The sequence below is a fragment of the Mercurialis annua genome, linkage group LG5, assembly GCF_937616625.2.
Source record: "Mercurialis annua linkage group LG5, ddMerAnnu1.2, whole genome shotgun sequence".
NCBI lineage: Eukaryota > Viridiplantae > Streptophyta > Magnoliopsida > Malpighiales > Euphorbiaceae > Mercurialis > Mercurialis annua.
This window is the reverse complement of record NC_065574.1, coordinates 9,396,223-9,422,143: the sequence shown is the minus strand read 5'-3', so window position 1 is coordinate 9,422,143 and position 25,921 is coordinate 9,396,223. Positions and strand designations below refer to the sequence as shown.

The window sequence follows — 25,921 nt, the reverse complement described above, 5'->3', positions numbered from 1 at the left end:
AACGAGATAAAATTGACGATTGTTTTAATGCCGGGGTTGCAATTGAAAGAAAAAATTTGAAGGGCATTGGTTTTGGAAAATTTGGAGACATTAGGCTCATTTAAGCCTTTCCTTTAGAAGTAAAAACTAAATATCTCCAAAACGACACCGTTAGGTTCCGAAAGCAGCAGCCAAATTCCAATCCATAGATTCACCATCAATCACACGCGCGCATGTTAGTCTTCAGAAAGAGTTGATTAAAGCGTGGTTACTGTGAGTCACAGTAGGGTTGCAGCAGATTAACGCCACCACTCTCTCTCTTTTTCCTCTGAACGCAGCCCTTGTAATATCCAAACCACAAACCTTGCAAAACCCTTGCCTTCTAATCCTAGCTAAACCCTAGCTTAATTTTATTTATTTCATAACAATGGGAGCTTCTCTGCCTCCTAAAGAGGCCAATCTCTTCAAGCTCATCGTCGTAAGTACTCTCTCCTATTCTATCGATTCTTAGTTCAGTTTAGTTTAGTCTGTGATGTTGTCGTTTTTGAATCAGTTTAATTTTAATTGAAGTTATATTTTTTGGATTGGATAACACTAGACCCATGGGTGCAGTTGATACAATATTTGTTGCTTTTAATTTGTTTTGAAACTAGAATTGTTAGGGTTTTGTTATGCGGCAAATTTTGGGTTTATTATTGTTGAAAGACCTAGCTCTTTGATTGTTATCTGAGCAGCTTATATGTGTTTTTTAAGTGGATGACACTGAATGTGCTTATATATATATATACAATGACATATAAATGGTTGTAAAATATATATTTATTTATACTCCCTCCTCAATCTAATTGACACGAGTATTCTTTTTGGGTGTCTGATTCTAATTGTAATTTGTAACTGATAATACCCATTTATAGAATGTGTTTTTACTCTATTATTCCTGTTTTTACCTTATTTTTAAATGACTTATAGAAATGTTGCCTTTTAGGGAGATGTGATGTGTTAATATAAAAAGGGGAATGCAGGTTTTTTTAACAATATTCAAAGAGAATCTTCTCGATTAGAAGGAGTTTTATTTATGCTTATAGACGTGCATATTTATGTTGTATATGTCGAGTTAGTTACATGTAAGCTCAAAAGATTATGAGTAGAAGAACTCTGAATCTTGATTAAAGTAGTCATTTCATATATTTTATGTGAATCTTTGCTACTTTTGACCATTTTCTCTTGGCAATGAATGTGCTTGCTACTATGTGATGGAGATTTTTTATGTGCTCAAGGGTGGCTGAAGCTAAGTTTAATGAAATATAAAAAATGTGATGAAGCATCACATATAGTATGTGTAAATTTTAAATATTTGGGTAGCCGAACCTAAAATGGTAAATAATTTATAAGAAAACATTAAGATTCTTGGAAGTTAAAGAGGGCAATGATGGCCACTCTCAGTCCTCTCTAGCTCTGTCATTGCTTGCAAGATAAAAAGTTCAGTATTGCTCTAGGTAAATTGCTAATAAATATCATCAAATTTAGTAGTATGGTGGTTAATGGCCTTTTCCTCCCCAGGGCCCTAAATATATGATCATTTAATTTATGTATGTTAGTGATAGAATCACCAAGCACATATGTGTAATGCTTGCATTATTATGGGTTCTATATAATTATCTTTTGTTCCTATCATATGCTAGATTATTTTGATGTCAAATTGAGCTTTATTGCAGCCATTATCAATGAGAGTTGTTGCAACTTGCCTATGATTTTTATTGTCTTTAATGGTTGCAGAAATCATATGAAACTAAACAGTATAAGAAGGGGCTGAAAGCAGCAGACGCTATATTGAAAAAGTTTCCAGATCATGGAGGTATTTTCGCTTCATTTAAATTTCGAATTATATTGTTTTAGCTATATTTTAATATTTGTTTTTGGGTTTGAATTTTGATGGGCTTCTAGAGTGGTGGTTATTTTTTCGGTGCGAGTCCTAGAATTTGTTAAACTTTAGATTCGAAGAAATGATACGATGAATGATCTTAGGGGTGAGAAAGAACTCGCTTTATGGGGGGGAAAAGAATTGAAATGCAACATTTTTTTTGGTCAAACACCAAAAAGAGCAGAATATTATTGCCAAAGCCAAAACCGGGTACCAAACTAATAGATGTTGTATTTTGACCAAAAACCATTTTTTCTCAGAATAATTAGTTAACTGTATTCACATCTTCAATGAAGTTTTTGGCAATTTATTAGGTTACTACTCTCCAAGCCAAACATATGTTCTTCTTTAGTTGCAAAACAAAAAAGAGAAAAAAAGGAAGAATTAAGTATGTCAATATGTTTAACTTATTTGCATTGGTATGACGAATGCCGTTGGCTGAAATATATATAGAATTCTTTGAAGTGCACAAATGGTTATAAGGAGTTCCTTTTACCTGTGCTTTGAACCTCTTACCATAGTATGCTATAAAATTCTGTATTACTGTGAAATTCAGAATATGAAGATCTATGGTTGCTGATTGTTGAGACTATTGAGCTGCCAGTGATATAATATCATCTGCATGTACATGTGGTTCTTAGTACTTCCTATTTCTCGTTTATTGATTCCTTAAGTTTAGTGAAGAGGCAGTAGCCAGCATGGAATTTGTTTCAACTCTTTTTTTGTGCGTCTTCCTATAAATTTGAACTCCAGTTAATCTTTTTTTCCAGTGGAGATGGATATTATTTTAATTATTGTGCTTTTTAATAGTGTACCATATTTACATGTCTTTGTCAAATTTACTAAACTTCAGCGTTGTTCGTTTACCAGAAACTTTATCAATGAAGGGCCTGACATTAAATTGCATGGATCGTAAATCTGATGCATACGAGCTTGTCCGGCTTGGCCTTAAGGTTGATCTGTTCTCCTATAATTGTAGCACGTGTTTGTTCATTTCCTTTTTCATTCTGCTATTTGTTTGCATTGGGGCTTATGTTTGCATCTCTAATGCAGAATGACCTTAAAAGTCATGTTTGCTGGCATGTTTATGGTCTCCTCTATCGGTCTGATAGAGATTATAGAGAGGCAATCAAGTGCTACCGAAATGCTCTGAAAATAGATCCAGACAATATTGAAATACTGCGCGATTTATCACTCTTGCAGGTATTTAAATACCAACCTTCCGACGTAAACTGTCCCTGATTAGTACTGATGCATTTTCAATTGTTTGTTTGTATATGAAAAAAAGCTGCGTGTACTAGTCATACTGAAACCAGAATCTGTTATTACTGTTCAAGTTATCTTAAATATAAGGTTGTTTTTAAATGATGACCATGGAGGACGGATGTGTTTTATAGTAAGTTGTTTGCTGTTCTGTTCTCTCATGTTGCAGGCACAAATGCGTGATCTGACAGGATTTGTTGAAACCAGACAACAGCTGCTAACTCTGAAACCTAATCACCGCATGAACTGGATTGGCTTTGCTGTTGCTCAGCATTTGAACTCAAAGTACAGTTTGATCTTTGTATTTACGTTTTCTTTTAACATTTGATTTTCAATCTTTAAGGATTATAAACTCTTGGAATAGATCTGTTTAATGTTTTATAAATACCAAGAATCCTAAGATTATGGAGTACTGAAATTATTTATTTGAAGAATACCCTCTCCTCTCTTAGTTGTGCACATATGTTTTCGTTCTGCTCTGTTCTTATTTTGACAATATGGCTAAGGACACATATTTTCCCCCTTCCTGAACTGTTTAGCTTAGGCATTACACTTGATGTTGACACTGATAATACCATGTTGTTTGCTAGCGCTTCAAAAGCCGTTGACATTCTAGAGGCATATGAAGGAACATTAGAGGTTGATTATCCCCCAGACAATGAACGGTGTGAACATGGAGAAATGCTTTTATACAAGGTACTATGACACAGTTGTCAGATTCAGTTTCACGTTCACACTGCAATAACCTGTTATTTGTTGGTTTTCGTGGTAGATTTCTTTCTCTGCAGTTCCTTTATTATTACATGTTATATTAATACATAATGGATAATTCTGACTCGAAATGTAGCATAATGATGCAGGAAAGATTTGGAAAATCTTTCTATTTATCTTTTAAGAATTAGATAGTTTTCATAGGAATCACACCTAGACATGGGAATCACACTAAGAAAAGAAAAAGAGAAAATTGATTCAAAACAGTTCTAATTACGGAATTTTTTAATGTTTTTAAATTCAAATATGAAAATAATCTTGATACAAATCTAAATATAGTTAGAGAAATAATTGTACAAATCTAAGGACTTATAAGACTAATCCCAAGTCATATTCGAACTTGAACTTTAAAACAAAAGAAGGAATAAATATAATCATAATCCTACAAGGAAATTTGACTCAGCAATGAATAAAAGACTCCTGAAGATTTTAGAATAATCCGATTTTCTGAGAATAAAAAATTACAAAAATATTCCTGATCTAAGTAATCCAGTTGGGATATAATAAGTAATATCAATGATAATATGATGCAAATCTCGCTAATAGAGCCAAAGGATGATCCTAAAGAATGTGAGTCAGAGTCACTTCACATAGAGGAGCAACAACAAACAAGGGAATGATCCGTTATCCAAATGATGGAGTTGTTAAGCCAAATAATTGTATATGGGTGCGGATGTGGTTTAATCAGAATATTTAAGCGTTTATTAGTTGATTCCGATACTACATTCATGCAACTCTTGCTATTAATAATAAATTTCTTTGATTGATTATCACAACGAATAACAGTTATAAATACGGAAGCATGCAGTACTTTGTCTTTTGACTTTAAAGGCTGCATAAACACGTTTACAACAAACATGAGAGAAATATCAATACTTGGCATATATTTTCATGAAATGTTTTTTTTCCATCGCTTGCCATGTATTGATTTGTGGCTATCGTGATCTCTCTATGTCGTGGTCAACATGATCCCACCATATTTTTGTATATCCATTCAAATTCAGATTTGCAAGCCTGACATCATACACGTCATTGAAGTTGTACCAATCAAATAAAGATACAAGTGAATCAATACAATTACAAAAATTATATAGGATCACCTCTTTGAAATCTTGGAATATCTTTAGTCTTAACTGTATATTGTCGACAAAGTTAAATGAACGACTAGTAAGGTTTGATCTTGTTATTCAGAATATTAGTACTCCAATGATCTTACTTACCCTGACACCGGAAGTGGTGGACTGATTTTTAAAAATATATTTTATTTATGTTTCAGTGAAATTCAGCGAACGAAAATTTTAGAAATAAGATTTCAGGGTTGAAAATTAAGAAAAAATAAGTAATTTTCCAAGGAATCACACCTATAGTTGGAAATAAAACATAAGGGGAAAAAAGAGAGCATTCAATCAATACAATTATAATTACTGGAATTTTAATTTTATTAAATTCAAATCTGAAAACAAACTTGATATGAGACTAAATATATATAGAGAAATATTTCTATGAACCCTAAGGGCTTATAAGACAAATCTAAATCCATGTTGGAACTTGAACTCTGGTGTAAACAATGGAATAAACTAACATAATTCAGTAAGGACCATGAATATGATGCGGCGATTAATTAAAGACTCTTAATACTAGAATAATATGATTTTGTTAAAATAAAAAACATACCAAAATATCCATCTCACATCTACTGAATATTGGAGCTTGGTTGTGAAAAGGATATTCATAGTTTGGTATTTAGTCTCTTTCTCTATATACATATTTAGTTCAAAATTCAGTTGTCCAGATATTATAGGTGTTGATATTTCTTTTGAATTGTTTTTCTTGTTGTCTCTTTCCAAGTATCTTGTAAATTGTTACAGATACACTGATTAATAGTTTTATGGTTTTCTTTTATCTTAAAAAAATTCTTTAGCTTTCATCTATTCTTGTCAGCACTGATCATATATCCTAGTGGAGCATGTTTATATGAATTTCCCTTTCTTAAATTGCATGTTGGTTGGTATCTTTTGTGAAATCTCAGCATTTATTGATATGCTTATACACATGCCATTTTCTTGTACCATCAGATCTCTTTATTAGAGGAATGCGGCTCTCTTGAGAGAGCTCTTGAAGAGTTGCGCAAGAAGGGTTCTAAAATTGTAAGTGTACTGTGTTATTTGGTGGGTGCATAGTAATTGACTTGAACTTTAAATAGATGCTGATAAATTAACACTTATAACCGATCCAGGTTGATAAGTTGTCGTTTAAAGAACAAGAGGTTTCTCTACTAGTGAAGCTTTTGCATCTTGAAGACGGTGCTGATATGTACAGGGGTTTACTTGCCATGAATCCTGACAATTACAGGTGATTTCTTAATTTAATTTCCATATAGAAAAGTAGTAAATGGTCTAGAGTATAATGGAGTCTGCATTGCAGAAATGCATCTGTGCAAGTGTATTTGCTTGCATAGTTGTTTTACGCACACGTGTTCACCAGGTGAAATCCTTTTATTCTTTTTGTTTAATGGTCTTATTTCTGATGTTTAGTCTAGCTAGAATTAAAAATTAGGTGACAATAAGAGGACAGAATGCATGTTAAAGTGAAGTAAATTCTATTATTTAAAAGTGTTTATTATTGCCAATAGTAAGCAGAAAACATTTCCCCTTTCCTCCCAGCTGAATTTTGTAAATTTATATTTCTTAAGGGGGAGTTTAATGTTACTTTCTTTTTATTTGTTCAGATATTATGAAGGTTTACAAAAGTGTGTCGGTCTGGATTCAGAAAATGGCCACTATTCTGCTGATAAAATTGATAAATTGGATGACTTATACAAATCGCTGGGGCAGCAGTATACTTGGTCATCCGCTGTTAAGGTTGCTCATTCTCTCAATAGGAATTTGCTGGTCTCATTTTGTTTAAGTTAGGAATTTATGTTTAGCCTGCTACATTTTGAAACTTCTTCTGTTTCCTCTTTTATACTCTGCTTCTATACGAGCCTACTTTGTTCATCTATTACTTGAGCTAGTTCCCAAGGCTGTATAAAAGCTTTGTTGTACATGGCCAGTAAATCTGAGGATCTCTTAGTGATGGACAGTCAAGCTCAGCGGAAACTGTTTCCAATTGACTCTTACAGAAACAAATAGAAGAATTCTTAAAATGGTCAGAACCTCACCACTTCTCCCCACCACAGGGGCCCTTTCTAGACGGACATGTGGAGTTCAGTTAACTGGTTACCTGGAGTCATGACTGATGGCCTTTAGTTGTTTTTTCTTCCTTCTAATATTTTGTTTCTCAATTTTGTTTTTAAGTGTATTTATATAATCATAAATGTAAAAGGTATGATATGGTCTTGGCTTACGCTCTGTCTCTCTGCCCATCTTTTAGAGAATCCCGCTTGATTTTTTACAAGGAGACAAATTTCATGAAGCTGCAGACAATTATGTTAGGCCCCTTCTTACCAAGGTATATTGATCACTATATTTCAGATAATTTTTTTCCTTTTTATCTGATTCTGGGTCTGAAGAATTTATTGTTATATTGCTACTTGCAGGGCGTCCCTTCATTATTTTCAGATCTTTCTTCTTTGTATGATCATCCTGGGAAGGTGAGTGTTTTTATGGCATTTAGACTTTGGAAGTTGCAAAATATTTGGTGGTTTAATTAGAAAGATTATTCTGTGATGACTTATATAGGCAAACATACTGGAAAATCTTATTCTTGAGTTGGAGCATTCAATTAGAACAACTGGGAAATACCCGGGGAGGTAATCTATGCTTTGAACCATGATATGGTTTTATAGATGAATTTTTATATTTACAAGCATTTAATTGGATTCTAATAAGTACGAGAGAAACACATCTGCCTTTTGATTTCTGGATAAGTTTTGTAAGCAAATTAAGTTGAGCCAATTTTTTGCATGGTACTTTTAGTCCTTCAAGTGGTACTACCAGTTTAGGTTTGTAAATACTAGAGACAGCCATTAAATTGGTTAAGAAATGATTTATGTAGTCAGACTTTCGTCCTTGTTATTCTTGTTTTGAGGGCATGAAATATTCCACTGTTGTGAAAACTAAGAACTTTTGTGGAGCTTGAGAATTAAATTTTTGATGCCCATTGGTAGTTTGTTTGGTATCCTTATTATGCTTATATTAAGGTTTAATTTTCTTACAGAGCTCCATTAATATTTGTTATGCTTTTCCTGCCTTATTGATTGCAGGGAAGAAAAAGAGCCTCCATCTACTCTTATGTGGATCTTATTTTTCTTGGCACAGGTATAGTATCTGCCACACAAGGTGCTTCAGTTACTATCAGCTTCGTAATCTTTTAAAAACAAATTTGTGTGGTTTTTGTCGGATTGCAGCATTATGACAGACGGGGGAAATATGACATTGCGCTCACCAAGATTGATGAGGCATTAGAACATACTCCAACAGTGATTGATTTGTATTCGGTCAAGGTTAGGCTGCTTTTATATCCATCTGTGAATTTTTTGTGTGCAAGCTTATATGATTGATTTCCATTCACCATCTGCTATGCCTTCTGGAATGCTTGTTTGCATGTTTGGATCTCTATATTATAGTATTTGTAGTGTCTCTATTTCAGGCTTTTTCTGCTTTCCTTTTCAAGGATTGATTTCATTGCTATGATATGTTTGTACCTCCGATATTCATTGAAGGAAATAATACACATATGAAATGAAAAAAAAGTTTTATGTAAACAACTAAAAACTTCCCTTTTTATTTATCTTCTTTGCTAATTTTTGATTTTAATATTTATTTTATGTTACTAGAGAAGAAAATTTGTTTTGGTTCGGTCTTCTTCAATATAGACTTATGCTTGCTTGATCACAGAGCCGAATTTTGAAGCATGCTGGTGATTTGACTGCCGCGGCAGCATTAGCTGATGAAGCTAGATGCATGGATCTTGCAGATCGCTATGTAAATAGTGAATGTGTCAAACGTATGCTGCAGGCTGATCAGGTTTTTAAAGCGACAAATTTATTTGAGTTTAACTTGTTAGTTTTTGGTGCTTTACATGCTGCTTTTTACTGTGCTGTTGTTATTTATGTGTAACGTTTCCTTCTACAGGTTCCTATGGCAGAAAAGACTGCTGTGCTGTTCACTAAAGATGGCGATCAGCACAACAACCTCCATGACATGCAGTGCATGTGGTTGGTCTCTGTTACTCCTGGCACTAACTTTCTAGTTGATGTTATGTCTATTATGTGCTAAATAATATTCTATGGTACAAGGTATGAGCTCGCTTCTGGTGAAAGTTACTTCCGCCAAGGTGATCTTGGACGTGCTCTGAAGAAGTTTTTAGCTGTGGAGAAACACTATGCTGATATTACAGAAGATCAATTTGACTTCCATTCATATTGCTTAAGGAAAATGACATTACGTGCTTATGTGGCAATGCTGAAATTTCAAGATAGATTACATTCGCATGCATATTTTCACAAAGCTGCAGCTGGAGCAATCAGGTAGTACACTTATTCGAGATTTATTATTTAAATCATTGTTGCTATTTTTTGCGGAACCATGTTTCCTTCTTTGGGAAATGTTGTTCTGTTATAGTGCTTTGAATATTAAATTTAGTAACATTCTTTTCTAGTTCCAATTGGTTGAAACTTTCATATGTCATATGGGTGCCTAGCTTGTAAACTTATATCAGTTTCCTGAAACTTGGTAATGTATTTTAACGTGCATCTTAAGGTGAGGGTGATGCCTGCAAGAATAAAATTGAGATTTGCGTAACAGATCTTTCCATTTGATATCATTTTTATTTTGGGTAAATAAAATTAATCCGTCAGAGGCATTGTTTTTTTATGTCACATCTATTTGTTCTCACCTAAGCACAGCTGTATTTTGTATAATACTTATTTGATCTTTTAGGTATATGCATGATCTCCCTGCAGATAACCTTGTAAAGTTTTGTTCTTAATCCTTTTTCTTGTCTTTATATTTATGGGTACAAATTTTATATTGCAGATGTTACATACGACTGTATGATTCTCCATCTAAGTCGACAACTGGAGAGGATGATGAAATGTCAAAGTTGCTGCCTTCTCAGAAAAAGAAGATGAAACAAAAGCAGAAAAAGGCAGAAGCCCGGGCTAAGAGAGTATGTTAGTTTGTACAATGGTTTCTTTGTCAATATTTCCTTCAAAAGCTTATTCTTTTTGGTTTACTTTTATTGTCTCAATTACAGGAAGCAGAGGTAAAGAGCGAAGAATCAACTGCAAGTAGTGTCTCTAAGTCCGGAAAGCGTCATGTTAAACCTGTTGATCCAGATCCAAATGGGGAAAAGTTGTTGCAGGTTACTTCTAGAACCAATATTGATTTCTTTTGTTCCTATTTGTTTTCTTCAACATTAGATTCTAGATTGTCAGTCATAAGGTCTAGGGATGTTCGAAGATTATTTGTTTCTTCAATTCTCATCAAGTATTCTTTCTAATTAGTAAAATATAATCATTCAGGTTGAGGATCCATTATTGGAAGCTACAAAGTACTTGAAACTTCTTCAGAAGAGCTCACCAAATTCTTTGGAGACTCATTTGCTTTCATTTGAAATAAATATGAGAAAGAAGAAAATTTTGCTTGCACTACAGGTATATATTTGTCATTAGAATCTTTGTTTTTGATCTGGAACTGGCCTGGGACCTCAAGGCCAGTTGATTCCTGTATGGTTCCTCCTAATGTTGAACTGGAACCCTGATTCCTAATCATAAACCAACCAAATTATTTATAAACTGTTTCTCTTAAATAACTATATAGCCACTAGTTCTATAAGCATTTTAGAAATGAAAATTATAAGTATCTTGTAAATATCTCATCTTAAATTTCGGATCTACGCACTATTATTTAATACATTCTCTTAGCGTCAATTTTTCTCGATTCTTTATCCTCTTATAATCATTTTATTTCAATCACAAGATGATTTGTATTAAATGTTTTGTAGTAATTTTCTATAGAACATTTTCACGCAAAAATCGGAACCAGAACTGGAACTGTCCGGTTCCAAAACTGGTACTGAAACCTTCCTCTGCTGGTTCCAATCCCGTTTGTATGGAATTGGAACTGGTGGTTCATGAACTGGGGCCACCCTCAGATTTACAGTTTCATCCATTGAAGCACAAAAGTTATGGCACCATGGCTTTCCCTGGGCTAAGTAGCATTAAGACAACATCCTTCAAATGAAAAGTAACTCAACTAGAATACTAATAGCTTTTATTTGGATTAAGTCTAATCTTTTGGTTGTATCGAGTTGAAAGTTTATAATATCATAATGTGCTAATACTTGTTATCTGTTACCTGTTTGTAGGCTGTAAAGCAATTGCTAAGGTTGGATGCTGAAAGCCCAGATACCCACTGCTGTTTGGTGTGTAACATCTCTTATAGAATCGTTTTCAATTTTGATGCACTCGGCTGATCTTTCAGATGCATAAATTATTAGTTAGTGTGATGCATGTATTGCTTGAGTACCTGGGTTTCTGACAGGTGTTAATTGTCAACTTTATGAGCTGCAGATTAGATTCTTCCATAAAGTGGGTTTGATGGCTTCTCCTGTGACAGATACTGAGAAACTTATCTGGAGTGTATTAGAAGCAGAACGCCCATCGATCAGGTTTTGAATATTTTTTTCTTTTTGTATGTCTGTATGTTGTGGCGTTTTCTTCTTTTTGAATAATGCTTAGTGTGTGTTTGGTTGTGCATTACATGTAAATCCCTTTGTTTTCTTTTTGTTTCATTTGTAGTCAATTGCACGAAAAGTCTCTGCTTGAAGCAAATGAGTGTTTCCTTGAAAAACATAAAGGTAATCTTCCTCACATTGACGTATTTTCACAAATGTTTAGCCGTTTAATCATCTATAGTATCTTCATAATGACTGTCTGCGTGTCTTCAGATTCTTTGACGCATAGGGCCGCAGTTGCAGAGATGCTTTATCTTTTAGAACCTAACAAAAAATCTGAGGCTGTTAAATTAGTTGAAGATTCGACCAACCTTGTACCAGGGTATACAACCTATAAGTGCTTCTGCTTGAATTCTTCCTTTTTTTTAAATGTCATTCTGTTTTTGTTTCTTTATATAGTTATTAAGACTAAAAACTGATTCTTCAATTTCTTATGGATAATTTTTGTATCTAAGAAATGGAGCACTTGGACCAGTCAAGGAATGGAAACTAAAAGATTGCATTGCAGTTCACAAATTACTAGAAACAGCTCTTATTGACCATGATGCTGCATCTCGTAAGTCCCAAAATTTGTTATGGATTTATGTTTTATGATTATTCGGATGACAAGTAGGGTGGCAAAACAATAATTTGGAATACAGAAACACACAAGAAAATTTGTATATTGCTCTTTTTCCAGTGGTTAATTAACTTCAAGTTAACCACAGTTTCATTTTGTTTGGCTACTGCTGCAATTTCTTAACCTACGTGTTGCCCGCCATACCATGCCAAGACTTTTGTCATAGTACTCTTATCGTTTTTCAGAAGCTTTATACGATTGGTCCCATCTCCTTATTATCGTAGTTAATAAGTTTTTTCATAAAATAATGAATGTACACACAACTCTCTTTGTTGGTTTATTTTTTCTGGGTTGTCTTCAATATCAACAGTATGGTTTCTCTTTTCTTATCTATATAATTTTTTCATCTATTGATGCTTGGTCTGGCCCTTCAAATGTGCATTTCATTTACATACCATTCTCAGTTTTTTTGGTGTCAGTCACCAGTTATCAGACCAGTTAAATGTCCAATTTTACTACTGAAATTTGTTGGAAAGTACTACGAGGAACATGATCTTGTCAATTCCACCATGGATTAACACTTCAAAAATGGTGAAATTTCTTTTATCTTTTGCAGGGTGGAAGGTGAGATGTACCGAGTACTTTTCCTTCTCTACGTACTTTGAGGGAAAATACAGCTCTGTGAATCCCAATTCAGTATACAAGATAGGCAAGAACACGGAGAACGGGAGTACAAGCCATCCTGGAGATGATAAAATTTCAGATTCGATATCAAATGGGAAGTTAGAGGCTTTTAAAGAGCTGACCATCTGAGCATGGTGCTGAATGCATACAGCAGCTACCAACTAGTACTCCGTGATCTTGGGTAGATCACACAATCAAACAGCAGCAGAAGGTGCCATGAGAAGAAATCTTCATTATTAAGGACGTTCATATTGGAACCGATGTCAATCTTGTCTACTGTTGCTTTGAGATGCATTATTATGTTGAGAGTGTTCTACCTACCTTAGCCAATTGTTGAATGCATTCATTTGCAAATGTGTATAATAAAATTTTATCTATGTTTCTTTTAGGGTTTGCTCTTGAAATTAACTCACTAGTAGGTGAAGACAAGGGTGACTTTTGAGGTTATAAATTTACCTTCCTAGGTCAGGAGAGCGCGCGACAGGATTCTTTGTTTTGAGTACTGGTTAGAACATTTGCTAGTAGAGCTTGTTGTACTTTTTGCCAATTCTCTTATTTCCTGCTATTTCATGTATAAACACTACACATTGTGAGAATTTTTGCAAGAAGATTCATATATTAGAACTGTGGAGGTCAATTTTGCTGCTTGGAATCTCTCAAGGGATTGTAAATTTCAGATGTTAATTGTATAGACGAGGCTATGACTCTTGAGCTGAAATGAAACTGCCAGTTTTTTTAAATTCCTTCGGCTTGTGGCAAAAGGGTTTACAAATCATCATGCATCGGATTTAGAGCCTCATCTTCAACTTACTGTAATATGTATAAATGTTTTCTATCCGGTTTGGGATTGTGCAGCCAATGATGGTTTGAAAAAAAAAGGGTTACTGGTCACCTTTAAACCCCTTTTCCTTTGTATTTTGATGTTGTAAAATCGTCAATTTTAAATTTGCACTTTTCATTTTTAATTGCACCTTCAAGTATTAAATTGGTTTTTGTTTTATTTAAAAAAAGTTCAAATCAATACTTTATATTTTAACATATATTTTAAATAGCGTTTAATGTTATATTTAGCACAAAAAACTCTTCTTTCCATAAAAATTAAAATCCAATAATACTTTTTTATTTAGTACAAATAAATATTATTTTGTTATTAAAATATTTTTTTTTATTTTAATTATAACATTAAGGATTATTTAGAATATATATTAAAATATGGCTTAATTACTTAAAAAACCTCCACCTTGTAATATTTTTTCGTTTATACCATGACCTAGGAAAAAGTTTATTTGTACCCTTTTTTTGATTTTTTGTTTTCAACTCTACCCTAAAGCACTAAATTGAACTTTTTTTTTTATCTAAAAAAAGCTTAAAATAATCCTTCATTTTTTAACTTATTTGTATTTTTTCAAATAGAAAAAAGATGATATAACCCTTCTATTTAATTATTTTTAATATTTTCATCCTTTAATTAATTAAATTGTCAAAAAATAAAATTTTGGGATACAATTGAAAACGAAAAATCAAAAAAAGGGTACAAATGAACTTTTTCCTAGGTCAGGGTATAAACGAAAAATTGTTTCAAGGTGGGAGTTTTTTAAGTAATTAGGCCTTAAAATATGAAGTATTGAAAAAGAGATTAATTTAATGTTCAGAGACGCAATTGAAACCAAAAGGTGTGGATTTTGATGTTTGAAGGTGCAATTGAAAATGAAAGGTGTGGATTTTGTTGAAATCGGCGATTTTACAATGTTCGGATGCAAACGAGCCCGGCTTGAGTTTTATATTCACATATTCCTATAAATAGGGAATTATAGGGTTACTTTGTTTTGTACTTTATCCATTTAACCATTGGATGAAAATGATGATTATTCATTCAATGGTGATAAATCAACCAAATAATTGTTAGTTTATAAAAAAGTAAAGCAACTATAGAAAGCTATAATTATATATATTTTTAAATAACACTCTTTTATTTAAATTTAATTTCTATAATATTTATATAGATAACTGAGTCCAACTCGATTCTCGACTATTCTACTAAATTTGAGCTTGAAGTCCTAAAATAAAAGTCAATCGAGTTCAAGTCGACTTTTGGAATTTCAGAATCTAGTCGAGTTCTAATTTAACAATGTTCCAATTCGATTCAGCTCGATTACATTCCTAATTCAAGTGCAGCAGAATAAGCACGCCATCGAGGACCAACAGTCAAAAAGAATAAATTTATTATTTGCACCAAAGTATAGGCTATATCAGGTTTACCTGTTCTGTATCTTGCAAATACAAACAATAGATATAATACTAAAGCTACAGTGAAACAACCTCCTCCTATTCCCATTTACACGGCTCTACAACAAAATTTTAGTTTTATGAACAACATTTGACGTACCATCAGAGCTAGCTGGAGTTTCTGGTGGATGGCAAAATATTGCTGCTTTCACCAAGCTCACTTTTACAGAGGGGACATGATGCATTAAGCTTCAACCACTTATCCACACAATCCGTATGGAACACATGAGAACACGGCAACTCCCTCAGCTCATCATCGTCCGCATATTTATTCAAGCATATACAGCAAGTCTGCATCAGATTTCGAAAAGTGCAGCATAAACAATAAAATTTTAGTTTCATCACTCGCCTCAAACAAAAAGGTCCTAACAAAAGTACCCAATTCCACAAATGTTAGAACCGTTATTTCGTATGTACTTTTAAGCACCCTTTCCGGTATTCCATAACAAGATTTTAACTAGCGTCAGATCATAATCGTAGACATTCCGGCTTTAGATTCACGATAAATGTAGATTTACTTACATTCAGAACATAAATACACGAACACCACATCATGTCATAAATAAATGAACGCCTACACGTTTTAATTGAACTTACCGCATCTTCACCGGATATTGCACGCTCCTTTTCCGTCCCTGCAGCCAAGACTCCACCTTCACCAGTCTCTGAGCCGTCACCATCATCGACACTCTCACTCTTCTGTAACTTAAACTTGTAGGTTGGCAAACTATTAATGGTTTCTGCAGCAGCACCTCTAGTTTGAGAAAAATCCTCACGGAAACCCAGTAAAGATATTATACAAGGCAAGCAGCAACAAATTGTTGCACATAGTATGAATGGCATTGCATATCCTATACAGCTAAAAGTAAGGAACACTATACATAATCTGCAAGAAAGCCAAGAAAAATATCTAAGCAACTAAACCAAAAATGTAATCAAATAGAACATTTAGAGTAAATGCATGTAATTATACTTGTACAATTTGGGAGCATCGGAAGGAGAAGAATGACCTCCAAAAATCCACACATTGCCAACAACAAACCAAACTGCAAAGAAGCAATCTAACGCCATCTTCAAATGATCCATTAATCCATTAAGCCTACAAATCAGAAGCCAATTCACTAATGAGAGCATTAAAAAGGCAATTACTGATTTTCATGAATTTTATTTTGTAAGGCTTTGCATATCGGAATGTTCATGACGAATAAAATCAGATTTAATACATCCAAACATATACTACTTCAAAAGTTATATTCCATGTTTGTTCTGCCACAGTGAATTTTTTTTCCAGTTTTTCATCTTAAGGACACCTTATTGTTCCTTCCGCTTGAACATGTTTGCATATTAAATACTACTTGTCAAAACAAGTAATAATATCATTTTTACAGCTATAGTTATAAACAAAGCCTTCTCGATTTCATTGTTTAATACATAAAATCCCGAATCTCATTACCTCCCTTTATACATGACTACTATCATAATGTTACATGTTAAAGAAAATAAGAAGTTCAAAAGTATTGAGAATACAGTAATTCGAAATGCATTTTTTTAACATTTTAGGTTTCTCAATGCAGAACGTGAGAGATTCCATCTTACTTATAAGTTTTGTAAAGAAAATTAAAGCTTAACTTTACATAGGGCAATCAAACTTGAAACACTCAAATTCCAATAACACCCCATGAGCTTTTTAAATTGAACAGATTTATTAAGATTAAAACATTACCGTGCACTTAAGGGTCTTGCATTTTGACCATTTGTTGAGGCAGCTGAGGGAAAATTATCCTCTTCCGAAGCTTGAGTAACTGATATGGCTGTATAAGCTGTAGAATCAGGCGGATTGCTTTGGGTAGGGCCTCGAAGAGACTGAACAGAATCTTGCTGGAAACTCTGGTTGCGGTTACGAAAACGCCAATAAAGAATGGGAAGTGTTGCGACACAACCAGATGCATAACCCACAATCCATGCAAATAATGGGGCTTGCGGGTTTTCATTTCTTGATAAGGACAAGACAACGATAGATGCTATAATCTGACCCACAGTAACAAGTAGCTCGAAGGAAATCCATAACCCAGAGTTCAACGGACTCCTACGCCGACGTTCATTCCCATCTCCTCTCCTTCCAGATACTAAATTTCTAGAGTTCGATCTATCTAAGGAAGATGAAGAATTTTGATGAGTGGAACCATGCGTGCTGCTTGAGCTATCATCATGCTGAGGCAAATCTCTTTCAGAAGGATGACTGTCAAGAGATGAGGTCGATAAAGCATCATCATTTCTTGTCATATTAATAATGAGCTCACGGTCATTATGGCTATCTATAGGATCCATCAGCAAAGGATATATTGATCAGTTCGGATGGCAATCGTATATTTTGGTTCAAAAAAAGTAGCATCCATCTAAGTCTAACAGCTGAATTAGAAGACATGAAAGCATTGGTCAATAATACTTTACGACCTTTTATTAAATCGTTTCCCTCAATCAACACTTAGCTATTGACCACAATAAATTTAGCACCATGAAACACTTGCCGCTGAATACTTTTCAGATTCGATGGTTTTTGAATATTTTTCAATACAAGCTGCATCAGACAACAAAACTAACATAAATTTCTTAGATCTCACAAAGCCCCATTATCAAGCAAAAACAATGTACACGAAACCAAATTTACACATGAAACTTTAAACAAACTAATAAACTACTACATTCATGACTTGGTAGCATCAATGCAGCAAAGAAAGTATGATTTCCTCATAACTAAGGAAGAATCCGATACATCAAATAATAACACTAACACGACTTTAAACAAACATTTTTACATGTCTAAATCACGCGATTGCATAGCAAAATCATGTCACTCGCGCCATGTATCAAATTCTTTTCAACCTTGCCCTTACTTATAAAATAATTAAACTGTGCACATCATAACCTTTCTAGACATTACAATTGATGGAAATAATCCAATTGAGTTGACTTCTTGAATTTTTTTAAATTTCTAAATGAATTTGCATAAAATAAAAAACTAAAATATGGAATGGTTCAAACTGATCATACACAATACATTTACAACTAAATATTTGATTGATCAGGGGACAAGAATGCACAATTAATTCAACATATATAAAATTCACTTAATTAAAAAAAACCATTAATCTAAAACTCAATACAACAACACCCAATAACAAATTCAGCTGAAAAATTGAAACTTTTCATCAAAAAAACATTAATTTACTGACCAATCAAAATTAATTTCCAAAATTCTAAAATGAATTTATGCATAATTGTAGACAAAAAGATAAGGACTTTAAAGATAAATAAATAAGATTCATCTGAAAAAAGATAAGGAGTTCGAAGCTCACTAATTATTTTCTGTCATTTTCTCGGGAAAATCTTAAAGCGTCAGCATTTTTTCAACTCTCCGGCGAAAATGGAGAGCGAAACGTTTTCTTTTTGTTGATAGGTGAAGAGAGAGGAAAATGTGTACTAAGATTTTGCATTGGGTGGTGCAGTAGGTGGATTAGGAACCGTTGGATTTATTAATGATGATATCATCAGATTAATATTTATTAAAATATATATAAAAAATGTGAAAAACATTTGTATGCAAATTAATAAAATAAAAATTCATTTTTATGTTAGTAATAAATTATCTGAAAACATTGACTATTTTTAATATTTATATTTTTTAATAATAATTTCTATATTAAATAAAAACAAATAAATTATAAAAAAATATTTAACATTTTATATAAAAAAATAAACTTGTGATTATTTTAAAAAAAAATGATTTTTAAAAATTAGAAGTTAATATATATTATAACAATGTGATGTCTAGAGATTATAACTTAATATAGATTATAACGCTCATTAAAATACATACAAATTAACCGGTTAATTTCAATAAAATACAAAATATTTACGGATTTTATCATTTATTGTTAAACTCTTCAAAATCGGTTAGTTTAACCCATTTTGAAATATTTGAAACGTTTTTTTAGCCATTCGTGAATCAAATTTAATCTATTTTAGGATGAAATTCATTTTGAAATTTTAGGTTTGATTCACGAATGACGTAAAAAGGTTTCAAATATTTCAAGATGGGCTGAACTAGCCGATTTTGAAAGATTTGACTATAACTGAACCATTTGGTATTTTATTGGGTTAACTTTAAATTAAATAAGTGATTTCACTATGTCTACTATTAATAATAAATTTTATATTTTATATTATTCTAAAGCCCCTCATATTTGTCATAATTTACAGTTTGCTACCTCTTGTTTGAAAATAAAACAATTTGGTACCTCAGTTTTGATTTTGTAAACTATAAATCGCTTCTGTTAAATATATGTACTAAATTGTTAATGGAATGAAATATGAGGTACTAAATCGTTTGAAAATGAGGTAGTTTACATAATTGAAACTGAGCCAAATCATTTGAAAGTAAATTTCAAATTATTAACGGAACTAATAAAAGGGTCTTATAGTTTATAAAATCGAAACTGAGGTACCAAATCATTTGCTTTTTATTAAATTTAATCGATAAATTATGATATTATATTAAATTATTAAACTATGAATTTAATTAGTAGTAATAAGTTGAATAATTTAATTTATAATAAGCTAAGTAAATGATTTTTCTCAAAACCAATCAATAAATTTTATTTCATAATAATTAAATTAATAAATTATTTAAGAATACACTTAACTGAATATTATGTATATTTAACGTAACAATATAAACTCACTCTCTCTAAAAATAAAATCCTCTCACTTCTCTCTAAATACAACTAAAAACTTTTAATTTGAGGTAATTGCCGGAAAACCACCTCCTCAATCACTTTCTTCTTTTTTTCCTTTCCTTTTAACTTGTTTTGCTTCAATAATGCTCCACGGATGGAGTAAATTGTATTTTTTTGTGGGTTCAATTTTGAAAGCACTAAAAGTTTATATTTGTTTCATGACTTTTTTGAGTTGCATGAGTAGGATTTATGATCCAAACATAAATTTTTGCAGCCTTTTTGGCTTACATGTTAAAAATTTCTTATTTTTCTTATGATCCATGAATCTTTAAATATTCGAGATCTTCTTCAATATTATATTTTTATTTATTTGTTGTTTTTCTTTAAATTTTTTTTTGTTGGTAAAGTTCTGTCTTTTTGATTCCTCTTAAGAACGTTATTGCAAAGATTGAAACTTTAAAAGTTTAAGCGGTTTCTCGGCATATTCGATCGAATTTCAAGTTAAGACCCTCGTACCGGAACTTAGTTCCACGTTGGAAGCCAAAATGGCTAACTAGCGAGATTTAAGTTTAATTTTTATTTTTCGATTATTACTCTTTGCTTATATTTTTAATTGTTTCATATATTAATAGATTAGGATATTTGAAAGACCATATTTTACTTGTTGTTATATGGCTTTTATTATTGTACTTTAATCTTATTCTTCAATGGTTCTATCTTGGTTATGAATTTTTAAAATTTGATGGTTATGAATTTTGAAGTGTTTTAATTATGTGTATAAGTTATATAATTTTAAAAGTTTTGATGTTATATTAATAATATTAAAAGATTATGAAATAAAATGTATTTTAAAAACTTAATTTATGATTTAATCAATTAAGTTTTAAATTATATAATTTTAAAAGCTTTTTGGCTATATAAGTTGAAGAGATACATTTTAAATATCATATACAAATTATTAAATTTGTTTTTTAAGTTTAATTACTAAAATATAACTATATCAAATTAAATAGTTATATAATTTAATTTAATATAACTTAAAAAATTGGAAAAAATTGGAAAAAAATTTAAAATTAATAATAATAAAATTTAAAATTTAATTTAAATGTACATCTTATATCAAGTATTAAATTTAAAGAATTATTTATTGTCATCCGCGCAGGTATCGATCTATTTGTATATATAATAAGAGAAAAAGTATACATCTTAAAACTTATATTAATCTCGTCTTTACTATATTGGCCACCTTTTCATGGGTCGGGTTCAAGTCGGGCTCGGATTAGGGCTACCAAACTTTTTTAATTTTTTTAACTAAACTCAAGTCCAGCACGAGCCCGGATCAGGTTTCAATTTTACTACTCAAACCCGATCCTTGCACTCTATATTTAGGGGTTCGGGCCGACCTTTTTCAGGCCTATGTGTAAAATAGATAAAAATAGAAGTCTAAACCCGCACACAAAATAGCGAATTTTTTTCGGATTAGGATTACGTTTGGAACTAAAAGTTAGTGTCCAAGCCCGATCTTTAGAGGCCGGTCTGGATGGATACTCAAGCCCAACAACATATTAGCCATAAGATCCTTTCCAGCTCTAGTTAAAGGATCGATGAGAACTAGAGCACGATTGAATGCTTTTGGCGGGCTTTGTTATTTTCTTTATTGCATGTACTTTTTCTAAAGCCTCAAGAACTTGAAGGTCAGCTTGTAGGATTAGATAGAAGACAATTGAAAATAAATTTTGCTATTAGTTCCACTGCATTTCATGAATATTGATCCATATAGAACTCCGTCTTTCCATTCAATAAAAGAACTAGCTTCAACTATTCAATCAAATGTTGTTGGCCATCTAGATGGTTGGCATCAAATACCCTTAAGTCAGTTGTATTTCAAGTATCACCACGCTAAATCCATACACGTCACTTTTAACATATAAATACCATGTTTCAATGGATTCTGGAGCAGCATAATCCCTATTCCCCTCCTAACCGGTGGTTACATGAGATCTCCCATCCAAAGAACCCAATCTAGCTAAACCAAAATCTGATATTTTAGCATTATATATCGCATTAAATAATATGTTATCGGTCTTAAAATCTCCGAATATGATCGCCTTATCTAAATTATGAAGATAAACTAGTCCTCGAACTGCTCCGATTGCAATTTTGAGTCGTAAGATCTAAGACAGGGGACCGATGACATGATTTCTTCTAAAAAGATGGGTGCTCAAGCTTCCTTTATGGATGAACTCATCGATTATCAAGAGTTCTTTGTCCTCTTAGCAGTGTCTTAACAACTTTACCAAATTATTATGAGATAGACTTCCTAAAAGATCCATCTTAGACTTCCACTCTTTAATCCCTTGCAAACTTGTGATATTGAGTTTTTTCACATAAACAGCCATCCCAAGGCCAACTCTAGAAGGTTTAAAAGTTCTTTCATTAATCCACCCTTTGAAAGCTTCACCAAAACAACCTTTACCCAACAAATTTTGTAATCCAAAATTTTTAGTGGCACGATTTAAATCATCAAGAGAAAATTCTCTCAGTTGTGATAGTTCTAATATTTGACCATTAAGAATAACATCATTATTTATTCCAACAGCATCAGGGGGTAACCTTATTATTCACTCCACTCATAAACACATCCAGGGTAATCTTATTGTTCACTCTACTTATAAAAACACCTGAAACACAAACTTTATAAAATCAATTTTCAAAAACAAAAAGAAATAAAAAAGATATTACAATATTAATTAAAAGTATTAAAAAATGCGTATACCCGCCGTATGGACTAGTTTATGGGCCGGGTTTGAACCGAGCACAGGTCGAGCCTACCACGTTTTTTCATTTTTAAATAAATCCAAGCCCAATCTGAGTTCGGACCGGGCTTTATTTTTACTATCCAAATCCATTCCTTTCACTCTATTTTTTGCAGGCTCACGGTGAGCTTTTTCGGACTTATATGTAAAATTAATAAAAATAAAAGGTCGAGTCCACCTATGAAATAGCAAGCTTTTTTTATGCTCGGGCTTGAGCCGGATTTGGAATCAAAAATTAATGTCTAAACCCGGCCCTAGGGAATGGGCTTAATTGGGCCGGCCGAGTACCTATCCCATGAATAGGTCTACCGGCCGTAGTAGGATTGTTATTATTATTAATAACACCATGATGGAAAAGTACAACACAATTACCCATATTGTTTGAGTTTTCAAGAATTGTTTCTCTTTTTATGATGTTATAAAAAATATATTTTTGTAGCTAGAGTTAAAGTTAAGGCTTTCTTAGTTTTTTTTTTAAATGTAATAAATATAGGGTGATTACTCTCTTAAATATATGAATATGGTTATTGTAATACCCTGATATATTTTAGTGTCTATTTTCGCTACGCGTCCTATTTTAATTAATTAGGACTACGAAAATAGCTTTTGAATATGTGATTTGGAGTGCGTTTAGCCTTAAGTTTGACTTTTGACAATTTTACGTGTTTAAAGTGATTTTTATGATTTTAAACTAAAAACCGCTAAAATAATTATTTTGATTATTTTAAAAGCCTAAAAATATTTATTTCAGCCCATAGATTTATGATTTATTATTTATAAGTATTTGAGAAGATTTAAGTCTATTTAAAGTTGATTTTATTTACGAAATTACCATAATAGCAAATTTGTAAGTAATTGAACCTTTACAAAATTTCATTCCCCATTAGAATGGGGGTGCCAAAGTTTTTTCACCAAAATTCCTAAACGAAAAATGTTGAGCAACTTCCGTAGATTAATAATCTACAATCAAATCAACGATCAAGGTATATTTGCTAGCTTAAAACTTTATACTTATATTCTATTTTTATTTATTTAAAATATATGTTTTTGTTATTAAAAATTATAGTTTGATGGTAGTTTGTTCGGTTTTGAGAATTGTTTTGATATTGTTCGGTTTTGAGCAATTTTTAAATATGGGTGATTGATTTAAATTAATTTCAGGGATGAAGATAAATATTGATTAAATATGTGTTCTAGAGGTTGACTTTTATGAATTAAAGATGATAACAATTATTGGTATTGTTAATTAAACATGGTTTTTGTTTTTTTTTAAGTGTTTTATTTCTTTAAAATTATTCAAAATATGAGTATTTAATTATGATTTAATTAATTAAGTTTTAAATTATATAATCTTAAAAGCCTTTTGGCTATATAAGTTGACGAGATACAATTTAAATATCATATAAAAGTTATTAAAATTGTTTTTTTTAAGTTTAATTACTAAAATATAACTATATCAAATTAAATAGTTATATAATTTAATTAAATGTAACTTTAAAATTTGGAAAAAAATTGGAAAAAAATTAAAAATTAATATTAGTAAATTTACAAATTTAATTTAAATGTACATCTTATATCAAATATTAAATATAAAGAATTATTCATTGTCATCCGCGCAGGTGTCGATCTATTTGTATATATAATAAGAGAAAAAATATACATCTTAAAACTTATATTAATCTCGCCTTTAGTATATTGGCCACCTGTTCATGGGCTGGGTTCAGGTCGGGCTCGGACTGGGGCTACCAAACTTTTTTATTTTTTTTAACTAAACTCAAGTCCGGCCCGAGCCCGGATCATGTTTCAATTTGACTACTCAAACCCGATCCTTGCACTCAATATTTAGGGGTTCGGGCCGACCTTTTCAGGCCTATGTGTAAAATAGATAAAAATAGAAGTCTAAACCCGCACACGAAATAGCGAGTTTTTTTTTCCGAATTAAGACTAAGTTTGGAACTAAAAGTTAGTGTCCAAGCCCGATCTTTAAAGACCGGGCCGGATAGATACTCAAGCCCAATAACATATTAGCCATAAGATCCTTTCCACCTATAGTTCAAGGATGAGAACTAGAGCACGATTGAATGCTTTTGGCAGGCTTTGTTATTTTCTCTATTGCATGTACTTTTTCTAAAGCATTAAGGACTTGAAGGTCAGCTTGTAGGATTAAAGCATTAAGTATCACCACGCTAAAGCCATACACATCACTTTTGACATATAAATACCATGTTTCAACGGATTCTGGAGCAGCATAACCCCTATTCTCCGTCTAACCGGTGGTTACATGAGATCTCCCATCCAAAAGACCCAATCTAGCTAAACCAAAATCTGATATTTTAGCATTGTATATCACATTAAATAATATGTTATCGATCTTAAAATCTCCGAATATGATCGCCTTATCTAAATTATGAAGATAAACTAGTCCTCGAGCTGCTCCGATTGCAATTTTGAGTCGTAAGATCTAAGATAAGGGATCGATGACATGATTTCTTCTAAAAAGATGGGTGCTCAAGCTTCCTTTATGGATGAACTCGTCGATTAGCAAGAGTTCTTTGTCCTCTTGGCAGTGTCATAATAGCTTTACTAAACTATTATGAGATAGACTTTCTAAAAGATCCATCTTAGACTTCACTCTTTAATCCCTTGCAAACTTGTGAAATTGAGTTTTTTCACAGAAGCAGCCATCCCAAGGCCAATTCTAGAAGGTTTAAAAGTCCTTTTATTAATCCATCCTTTGAAAGCTTCACAAAAAACCCCTTACCCAACAAATTTTGTAATCTAAAATTTTCAATGGCATGATTTAAATCATCAAGAGAAAATTCTATCAGTTGTGATAATTCTATTATTTGACTATTAGAAATAACATCATTATTCATTCCAACAGCATCAGGGGAAACCTCATTATTCACTCCACTCATAAACACATTCAAGGTAATTTTATTGTTCACTCTACTTATAAAAACACCTAAAACACAAACTTTATAAGATCAATTTTCAAAAACAAAAAGAAATAAAAAAGATATTACAATATTAATTAAAAGTATTAAAATATGCGTATACCCGCCGTATGGACCAGTTCATGCGCCGGGTTTGGACCGAGCTCAGGTCGGGCCTACCACGCTTTTTTCATTTTTAAATAAATCCAAGCCCAATCTGAGTTCGGACCGGGCTTTATTTTTACTATCCAAATCCATTCCTTTCACTCTATTTTTTGCAGGCTCAGGGT

The 25,921-nt window shown here is 32.2% G+C and overlaps 2 protein-coding genes and 2 pseudogenes across 2 annotated transcripts; 1 reads left to right on the top strand and 3 right to left on the bottom strand.

The window, feature by feature from the left end:
* Positions 1–223: 223 nt before the first annotated feature.
* On the top strand, positions 224–13,504 carry LOC126680572 (N-terminal acetyltransferase A complex auxiliary subunit NAA15). The gene is made up of 26 exons (XM_050375714.2): positions 224–457; positions 1,756–1,834; positions 2,771–2,853; positions 2,954–3,103; positions 3,333–3,448; positions 3,754–3,859; positions 6,010–6,081; positions 6,171–6,286; positions 6,663–6,795; positions 7,307–7,384; positions 7,473–7,526; positions 7,615–7,685; positions 8,139–8,193; positions 8,283–8,378; positions 8,773–8,901; positions 9,010–9,092; positions 9,174–9,404; positions 9,913–10,045; positions 10,133–10,240; positions 10,401–10,532; positions 11,246–11,302; positions 11,451–11,548; positions 11,679–11,737; positions 11,828–11,936; positions 12,070–12,170; positions 12,790–13,504. The coding sequence occupies exons 1-26, from the start codon at positions 407–409 to the stop codon at positions 12,984–12,986; spliced, it is 2,697 nt and encodes an 898-aa protein (XP_050231671.1). The 5' UTR covers positions 224–406; the 3' UTR covers positions 12,987–13,504.
* Positions 13,505–15,061: 1,557 nt separating this feature from the next.
* LOC126682933 (E3 ubiquitin-protein ligase At1g63170) lies at positions 15,062–18,655 on the bottom strand. The gene is given in 6 exon segments (XM_050378711.1): positions 15,062–15,434; positions 15,741–16,029; positions 16,117–16,242; positions 16,867–17,483; positions 17,486–17,721; positions 18,500–18,655. Coding segments are annotated over 5 exon segments (1,269 nt in total). The 5' UTR covers positions 17,540–17,721; positions 18,500–18,655; the 3' UTR covers positions 15,062–15,251.
* A 3,042-nt stretch (positions 18,656–21,697) lies between these two features.
* On the bottom strand, positions 21,698–22,278 carry LOC130015525 (probable serine/threonine-protein kinase PIX13; annotated as a pseudogene).
* Positions 22,279–24,748: 2,470 nt separating this feature from the next.
* LOC130015524 (probable serine/threonine-protein kinase CST) lies at positions 24,749–25,428 on the bottom strand (annotated as a pseudogene).
* Positions 25,429–25,921: the final 493 nt, after the last annotated feature.

Coding starts and splice junctions, on each gene's coding strand:
- LOC126680572 (XM_050375714.2), top strand. CDS start 407: ATGGGAGCTTCTCTGCCTCCTAAAGAGGCCAATCTCTTCAAGCTCATC. Junction 6,796..7,306: donor CTTGGTCATCCGCTGTTAAG/GTTGCTCATTCT, acceptor CCCATCTTTTAG/AGAATCCCGCTTGATTTTTT. Junction 7,686..8,138: donor ACTGGGAAATACCCGGGGAG/GTAATCTATGCT, acceptor TATTGATTGCAG/GGAAGAAAAAGAGCCTCCAT.